Below are 10,000 nucleotides of genomic sequence, written 5' to 3' on the forward strand. Positions count from 1 at the left end.
AAGGAAGTCAAACTCAAACTGCCACCGCTACTTCCAAAGAGAGAAGGAAGAAAAAAGAGGTAATGTACTACTACTACTACTACTACTACTACTACTACTACTACTACTACTACTACTACTACTACTACTACTACTACTGCTACTACTACTACTACTACTATAACTACTACTACTACTAGATCACTTGTTTCTATCTCCAGCTGTATTTCCTGAGAGGTGATCGTGGCGGAAGGAAAGGTCATGGGGCCGAAGAGAAAGATAAATGTGACGTTCCGTTCTCTCTCTCTCTCTCTCTCTCTCTCTCTCTCTCTCTCTCTCTCTCTCTCTCTCTCTCTCTTTACCTTCCTGCCCTCAATCTAGTCACGGTGTTGCGACCTTGAATGGCGACACACACACAAACACACACACACGCACACACACACACACTCAGAGAGAGAGAGAGAGAGAGAGAGAGAGAGAGAGAGAGAGAGAGAGAGAGAGAGAGAGAGAGAGAGAGAGAGAGAGAGAGAGAGAGAGAGACTAACCGACCCAGTAACTTAATCAAGACTCACCAGCAATTAACTTTCTCATTAGCCACAAACCACACTCGTTCGTACTGGGCCATTCACTTTCCGCGGCCCCAAAGAGAACAAAACCTTCACTCACTCTTTCCTCCTTTCTTCCCTCTCTCTTTTCACACTCGTCATCTTTTCTTACCTCCCTTCACTCGCACTGTCATCGCCTACCACATCTCAGTCACCTCTACTAACATCTCTTGTTTAGAATTGAACAATGTAGGTGGTCAGGAATGGTGTCTTGAATGTTTTCCTTTGTCTTCCTCATAACTCATGTTTCAGAAAGGCTAAGCGTTACATTATTAATTGGCTAAAAATAAATATTCAAATCTTCATAATCTCCAAACATATTTGTAACCATTTGTTCGGTCAAGTTTTTTCTCATAGCACATGCAAGCTGATATTTGTTCTTCCTTTGTTTTCTTTCGTGTTCCTCATAGCCGTCTTTCGCAGCAGGACTCAAGTCGTCCTCGCAAGTCTTCTAAAACGGGGGTATCAAGCCAGACCCAGACCTCGATGGGGGAGCCTCCGGCCAGCGACGCGCCTGACGGGGGACGCCCAGCCATGACAATTCCCAAGGGTGGGATCATGCTGCCTGGGTTCTCGTCTCGGAAGGATCCTCAGCCGACTAACAGAGCACCGGAGAGGAGGAGCGGCGACGGTGAGGCGGAGGAAGACTTGCCCCAGGCGGGTCCCACGCTCACGTGCGTCACCAAGCAGAGAGTGAAAGGGCCTCAAGGTAATGATGCAAGGTGGCACACTGCGTGGGGTGGCTGAGGTGGGGTTTGGGGGAGGCAGCTGGTGTGAACGTAGCAGCACGGGAGAGGAAAGGTGATGAGGCTGACGGAGCGTGAAGGGAAGTAAGCAATGGAAGTGTAAGTGTTGTGGTGTGGGTTTCCGGGCGGACCTAGTGTGTGTGTGTGTGTGTGTGTGTGTGTGTGTGTGTGTGTGTGTGTGTGTGTGTGTGTGTGTGTGTGTGTGTGTGTGTGTGTGTGTGTGTGTGTGTGTGTGTGTGTGTGTGTGTGTATGTGTGTGTGTGTGTGTGTGTGTTAGCAAAGGAAGAAATGAATGACAGACTACCTAAGAGGTTTACACGCACGTGGCAAGTAAGCAGACAGTCCACTGAGTTCGTAGGATAAGAAATCACTTCAAATAAAATAGATTCTTTCTGGTTGCTGGATTGGAAACTAATCAGCTGCGTTGTTGCAGGTCGCCGGGCTCCACAGAGCCGGCGGAAGGCGGCGGCGGCCCTCAAGAAGCGGGCCAGCTCACTGTCAGCTCTGGAGCACCAGGACGCCAGCGATAACAGGTCAGAGAGTAGTGAGGGGGCGACTCGCTCCTACAGAAACTCCCAGACACCTGAGGGAGACCTAAAGGAGGAAACAGAGAGTGAGGAGGAAATCGAAAGGAAGAAAGCTAAGAAAGAGGTAGTAGAGGAGGAGAAAAGGAAAGTAAATAAAGAGACGATAGAGGAGAAAGTGGTGGAAAATTGTCCTGAAAGGGAGTTTACCATTGATAACATCGATGACGGTCTCTTCTTCAACAAAGGGATGAAAGACCTAGGAGAAAAAGGGAAGGGAGGATCCAAGGGGAAGAGATGCTCCTCATCGCTGAAAGTCAATTTCGAGGAGAGTTCATCACCGCCTTCGAAAAACGGAACCTTGGGCAGATTCCTGCGGCTCCGCGACTCCTTCGTGACGCCCAAACGAAACAAATTTGTGGCAAAGGAAGTCATTGCCACCGATCACCCAGACATGATGAGCAACTCCCGCTGGAGCTGCGTTATCCTGTAGAGCGCCAACAGGCACTCCTGCGCCGCAGAAAGGCGCATCGAGAGGACCAAAAACACTAGACGCATAGATTTTCTTCACCATGGCTGTAAATTTACATTACCGCTAGATGACATCTGCAGTGTCCGTGCAAATGCGAGGACTGACTGCCTGTCTCGGGTCGCCTTGTTTAGCGTCGTACCGGGAGTGTGAGGGCGTCAGCGGACGAACGGGTCGGGTCGTTCTCTAACTCAGGTCACTTCGTCTGCCCTCTCTTCGCTTCACGATCATCCTGCCTCACTGTGGATATTGGAATAAATAACACAATACACACATACACACGCACACAGGCGGTGTACAGAGGCAGCATGGCCTTGAAGAGGCGGGAGTTGTGTGGTGGAGGGCCACATGCTCTGCTGCCTTGCGCGTCACTCTTGGTGGCGGGCAGCGTCGCGGTGCGGTATGTATTGCCTTTCCGTCAATATCACTTGTGCCTTATTGCAGTGGCTGTCTGGCCTGTCCGGCGTAACTCTGCATAGCCTCACCTGATCTCGTCTGACAAACTGGACAAACAGTTAGGTCTCGTTTACATAATAGTGTTTAATGAAACCCCGGCGAGGATGCCTGATTCACTGTCGCCTTATGATGAGCCCGGGGCGGGTGTGGTGTGGCCCGGGGGATGATGGTTGTGGATTGAGTGTGCATCTACCTGACAATAGAGGGAAGGGAAGGGAATGGAAGGGAAGGGAAGGGAAGGGAAGGGAAGGGAAGGGAATGGAAGAGAAGGGAAGGGAAGAGAAAAAAGGTGAAGCGAAGAAAGGGGAAGGGAAAAGAGGGGAAGGGAAGGGAAGGGAAAGGAAGAGCCGATGGGCACTTGTTTAAAAAAAAGTCAAGGATTCCCTCGTGGCCACACCTCGGCGGGGGCGTGAGGACCCAGCCCCCGAGATTGTCTGTCCCTGGACGGTCACGACCCGCTGCTCCTGTTGCCAAAGTTCAAGTCTTGTCGTAGGAAGAATACTGAGTAGGTTATATAGATGAAATAGTTTTAAGAGCAAATTTTACAATACACTGGGTGTGACCCTAACGATTTGCTTCTCCTTTCCAAAGTTTACGTTTATTCACGATTCTTATAATATTACAAGCTCTCTGTTTTTATCTCTGCCTTTCTTTCAACCTCTCTCTCTTTCTCAGCAAATACAACAGCCTTTCTGTTAGTTCGCCTCTGTGCCTGTTTGTCTCTGAGCAAACACAACCGCCTTCCAGTCTGTGTCTGTCTGTGCCTGTCTGTCTCTGAGCAAACACAACCTAGTGCTAGGTAAGGTCTTCCTTTGCCCACGCTCGTTAGTACTGTACATATGTAAAGTATACTCTTCACAGCCACAAGATCCTCCCTTCTGGCGTGAAAGGGGCAGGGCGAGTACGGGCGAGTACCAGCGCATACGTAAATGAGAAACCCGCATTGGGGATATTTGGCGGGGACTCTCTGGGGGTGTTGGTCTCAGCTGGAGGAGGCCGAGAAAGTGAAATCTGGTCATGCGAAGAGTCGTCTTAGTGTATGAGGAAGAGACCACGTGCAGTGACGTGGGACTTACCGTGATATACAATTATATTAGTGTTGGTGTAATAATTTTTTTTCATATATATATTTTCAAAGCCTTATTTTGCTCATGTGTATCTAGTGAAGTAGAGTATACTGTAGTGATTGGTAAATGATTGTATTTTGTAATCCATGTATGTACGTATGTAGCTGTAGAGGAACATAGCAAATTATTATTATCATTACTGTTTATGTTGAATGATATTTTTCCCTCCATGTCTACGTACACCCTCCCCTTTATCTTTCCTGTACGAGCCTGAATGTCCTACGTAGTTGTATAGCCTTTGTATGTTTATATATAGTACTATTATCCATAGTCACTCCATCTCCCCCTCCTCCTGGTGCTTTGAGAGGTGCGTAAGTGGACCCGTGATTCCTTCCTCAGGCTGGGAAAAGTACAAGTGGAACTAGCTTGGCCTTAGCGGATCCTTGTTTTCATATTCACTTGTCCTGCATTTAATTCACAATTTATGAGCATTTTATAAAATTTCAAACAAATGTGCTGCTGATCAAGTCTTTTACTTCATGTGTATTTGAATCTAATATCAAACAAACACATCCTCTCTATTTGATTACTGATTGAGCATTTTACTATACTTCATAACCAATTAATATAATATCAGACAAATTCCTCCTATCTGTTTGATTACTATTCGAGCCTTTTGCTTTTGTTTCATAAGAATTTTATACAAACAATTTTGTCATGTTTTATTTAGTGACTTGGAAAATTAGGAACCATCTTATATTTACCTTAAACATTTGCGTTGATTCCATTCAGATTTCATACCATAGCAAACATTATTCCTGTTTATTTTCCTGTGTCCTTGGGAATGAAATTACTGACCATCTGACCAAGTGCCGGGTAGAAAAAGACTTAAAAGCTCACTCCTCAACTTATCTAGTCATCAAATAAATAAATGAGTTAATTAATCAATAAAATCTGTCACAATACACATGAAAACACACATACAGGACGCCATTGTATTTCTGATCTTAACGCTCCAGGAAGAGCTAAATATTCCCAGCCTGCATACCCTGCCCCCCCACCCTCCCATTCCTCACACGTAGCATCATCAGCAGCAGCAGCAGCAGGAGGAGTCACACGCTGCCGAATGCCTGCATGGTTTGTGCCCCCAGCGTGAGTGCCTTGACCGCCTCTCCACCACCACGCTACTTTCCTATCCATGACATGTCTACTGCGGCGAGAGCTTCCTTATCTCCTCCTCCTCCTCTTCTTTTTCTTCCTCCTCCTCTTTACCCTCTGGATCGCCCTCTCCTAGTTAATAAAGTTTGGTTATGCCGTAGTTGTGTATTTTGATTAACCCTGTAACATCACCACTACCTCTACCACCACCACTGCCTCAACAACCACCACTACCTCTACCACCACCACTGCCTCAACAACCACAACCTCAACCACCACCATTACCTGTATCTGTACCTGAGAATGTACTGACTACCTCGTACTCCTTTTTTTTTTTTTTTTCTCTCTAACTTACTGCTGCTGATCTTGTTGATGTTGTTGATGTTGATGTTGTTTGTAGTGTTTTAAAATTTGGTATCCCCCTTTTTATTTTTTTTTAGTTAAAGAGAATGTTTTCCAGTGTCTTTGATTAATATTTTGTTGTGGTTATGATAGTGTGTGAGTAGAGATGGTTTTATTTATCCCTTTACTATTGAAACTGTTTTATTGAAGTATCCCTATTAGATATTTTGGTTCTACTTTTATTTTGGAATGAGCTAAAGAGTGTTGATGCTGTAGCTGTAGCCTCCCTCACCTGGCCTGCACCTCACCTGCTTCTTCTACCACCACCTGTGCTACTCCTAACAGCGACGAGAAGAATGACGATGAAGGCCCCAGACAGCGATTGATGAAAGGCAGATAAGTCTTAACGAAAACGTTAATTTATATTATATATATATATATATATATATATATATATATATATATATATATATATATATATATATATATATATATCAGTATGGGAATAAGAAAAAATGCGAAAGGACAAATATTAAGTAAATATCTATAATCAAACGTAAAGAACAACTCGGCGAAAACTTCAGAAATATATGCTCCTTTAATGAAATATAATAAATGATGAGAAAAGACGTAGCATAGAAAGAACGAAGAATTAGTGCTGTCATGATAGTGAACGTACTCTCTCTCTCTCTCTCTCTCTCTCTCTCTCTCTCTCTCTCTCTCTCTCTCTGGTTTGATGGCTATTCTCGCTCTCCCACAAGAAAGTTTTGATATTTTTTTCCCTGAGTTGTTATTTCACCTAATAAATGCTTTTTCAGTACAGAGAGAGAGAGACAGAGAGATAGATGGATATATATATATATATATATATATATATATATATATATATAGAGAGAGAGAGAGAGAGAGAGAGAGAGAGAGAGAGAGAGAGAGAGAGAGAGAGAGAGAGTGTGTGTGTGTGTGTGTGTGTGTGTGTGTGTGTGTGTGTGTGTGTGTGTGTGTGTGTGTGTGTGTGTATATATATATATATATATATATATATATATATATATATATATATATATATATATATATATATATATATATATATATATATATATATATATATATATATATATATATATGCAATATCCTACTCGTATTCCTAACCGTATTGGACAAAGGCCCAACATTCTTGATTTTTTCTTAATGATGTTACCTTATCTACTCCGCTGGGCTCTGTTTCTTATCTTATTTTTCTAATCTCGACTCAATGTCACGCAAAGCGGAGGTGCCTGTGGCGTTTCGCCTTAACCATTTGATGGGACCTGAGGAGGTATTATACTGATTTTACTTGGAATGACTGCAGCTTCCCTGTCAGACACCCGTCCCGGTGTGTTGACAGCATAATAGAGGTGAAAGTGTCTGGCATGGAGGCGTATATTCTCACTGTTCCTCTCAACAAAACCTTTCAAACCTTGGTTTAGCAAAGCCCGTTCTCTTGTCTACTAAAAGGTACTAAAGACTTCACCAGAATTCTCATGCGCTTTATATTTCTGCCCAGAAGTCTGTTCTCCAATTTGCCAAACACTCCTTCATTAAAGTATCAAAATCTTTAGAGATCTAACTCCGCTCGAGACTTCTGGCTTCTAGCCTAAAATACCTCTAAAAACTCTGACTTCCTTATGTTTCTTTCCTTATTTCATTCTGATGGCACCACTGTCATCTTATCTATCTCTAAAGGTTAACTCTTCTTTCAAAACTTTGTTAAAACCTCTACTTGGGATAATTCTAGGCTTGTTCCTCCCTCTCTTCCTCCTTTTGACTATTTCATACCGATAAAAATTCTTCGCAATGATGTTTTCCATGCCCTCGCTGAACTAAACCCTCAATTGGCTGATGGACCTGATGTGGTCCTACTACTGTTCTGTGAAACTGTGCCTCAAGGCTTGCACTACCTTGCCTAGTCAAATTCTTATAACGCTATCTATTGACTTCTACTAACTTTCCTTCCTGTTGGAAGTTTCCCTACATTCAGCCATTTTTAACTACAGCCCTATTGCTTTAATTTTTCTGCTCATCTATTTTTTTTATTCATTCTCAATAGGAAGATTCTTAAACATCTGTCACTTCACAATCTTCGATCTGATCGCCAGTATGGGTTCCGTTACGGCCGTCATATTGGTGATCTGGCTCTCCTTATTGCATCTTAGTGATCCTCTTTTAAAGCTCTTGATGAAACTTTTGTTGTTGCCTTAGACATATTCTTTTGATAGAGTTTGGCACAAAGGTTTTATCTCCAAACTACCCTCTTACGGTTGCTATCCTTTTCTCTGCAACTTTATCTCAAGTTTCCTCTCCCACCGTTTTATTGTTGCTGTGGTAGACAGCCATTGTTCTTCTCTTAAACCTATTAATAGTGGTGTTCCTCAGGGTTCTATCCTGTCACCACTCTCTTCCTATTATTCATCATTGCTTTTTTATAAAGCAAACTTCTTGCCCTATCCACTCCTACGCTGATGATACCACCCTACACTTTTCCACGTTCCCGCAGGGACACCAAAGAACGCCTGACTTCTGATCTTTCCAAGATTTCTGATTGGGGCAGAGAACACGTAGTAGTGTTCAATGTGTCAAAAAAATCAATTCCTCCATCTATCAACTCGACACAACCTTCCAGACAATTACCCCATCTTCTTCAATGACACTCAACTGTTTCCCCCTCTTCTACACTGAATATCCTCTGTTTGTCCTTTACTTATAATCTAAACAGTAAATTTCACATTTCATCTCTTGCTAAAACAACTTCTATGAAGTTAGGCGTTTTAAGGCCAGTTTTTCTCACCGGCCATGTATGGAGTACCCTTCGCTTGTATGGGGGGGTTCCACTCACAATTTTATTAGATAGGAAGGAATCAAAAGCTTTTCGTCTTATTAACTTCTCTCCTCTGACTGTCTACAGCCTCAGCCTCTTTCTCACCGTCGGAATGTTGCATCTCCTGCTATCTTCTACCGCTGTTTTCATGCTAACTGCATGCTTCTCCTTCTGCACCCTCGCTGCACAAAACTTATTTCTTCCTCTCACCCCTATTCTGTCCAACTCCCTAATACAAGAGTTAACCAGTACTCTGAATCATTAATACCTTTCTCTGGAAAACTCTGGAGCTCCCTGCCTGCTTCTGTATTTCCAACTTCTTATGACTTGATTTCATTTAAAAAGGAGGTTTCAAGATATTCATTCCTTTAATAATATGACTAACTTTCTCGAATCTGCAAGGGGACACCAACTTAGAAGTAGGCCTGTTCTTAGTTTATCCTTGGCCAGTTTTCTCCTCTTACATGATATATATCTATATATATATATATATATATATATATATATATATATATATATATATATATATATATATATATATATATATATATATATATATATATATATATATATATATATATATATATATATATATATATATATATATATATATATATATATATATATATATATATATATATATATATATATATATATATATATATATATATATATATATATATATATATATATATATATATATATATATATATATATATATATATATATATATATATATATATATATATATATATATATATATATAGTGTATATCCCTTGAGAATGTTTATGTATGTGTTTGATTGAAAAACATTGATGAAAACAGAATTTAAACACTTTCCTTTAACTCTTTAAAATATTTTTCTGTAACGCGAACAATATTGGCCATGACTTTCTGTATTGTTACGTCTTCAAAATTTCATAAAAAGAATCTAATGATCTATTTACTAAAAAATTATATCAATCCACCTTTTATCTTTTCCTCACGTTGGGGAGCAGCGTGTATTCTGAGTGCCTCCAGTCGCAAACACGCGCCTTAATGGTAAGCGGCAGGAACCCCAACTCCTTTTTTTTTTTTACCTAATTTGGGAAAATCTGCATCAACTTCCTCTTCATTGGTAATGAAGGAAGCCTGGCCTAGCGAGGGATTAATTATTTTTTTCCTTTATCGATAAGTCTGAGAAAGTTTAGAACAAGTGGCGGAAAATTAACCACGACCCTGAGGACTCCGAATGAGGGGAAGGGGTTACATAATCCATCAAAAATTAAGTGTTCAGATTTTCCCTGCAAGGCGACGTGGCCATGGTGAATAATGAAAGCTTGTGACAAGGCTCGTGCCCAGCGAGGCGGTGATGCTGGAGGCTGTTCATAAAAACGGTCTGAGCATACCACACTGGCTTTCTATTTTGCAGCTCAGAGAATTATATCTTTTGAGACGTCGCAATATCGAGCTCACGAAGTGTTGGAAATTTCGAATATGGATCCTTGAGGAAAAAATATTCAGACACGAGGTTCCCTGTCATAAGACTAAAGTCTGAGTTAAAGAACTTTTGTCTTTTGAACTTTCAATTGCTCCGAAATGAAACAGCAGGAGGGCGCTTCGGGTGTCCACTACGGGTTTTACTCAACGAGAAAACTTCGACGGATATTGCTGTTAGAATGAAGGCAATACACAAATGAAGAATAAGAGGAGATGCTCAGAAGAAAAAGTAATAAAGCAGATTTAGTATTTTTAAAACA

The 10,000-nt window shown here is 41.6% G+C and overlaps 1 protein-coding gene across 1 annotated transcript in view; it reads left to right on the plus strand.

The window, feature by feature from the left end:
• LOC123518710 overlaps window positions 1-10,000 on the plus strand; it is a 47,462-nt gene that overhangs the window by 20,438 nt on the left and 17,024 nt on the right. The window contains 3 exon segments of the mRNA XM_045279711.1: window positions 1-59; window positions 1,008-1,293; window positions 1,764-1,863. The exon segment at window positions 1-59 is cut by the window's left edge and continues 187 nt beyond it. Coding sequence (XP_045135646.1) covers window positions 1-59; window positions 1,008-1,293; window positions 1,764-1,863 — 445 coding nt within the window.

This window comes from Portunus trituberculatus, chromosome 44 (genome assembly GCF_017591435.1).
Source record: "Portunus trituberculatus isolate SZX2019 chromosome 44, ASM1759143v1, whole genome shotgun sequence".
Lineage (NCBI taxonomy): Eukaryota > Metazoa > Arthropoda > Malacostraca > Decapoda > Portunidae > Portunus > Portunus trituberculatus.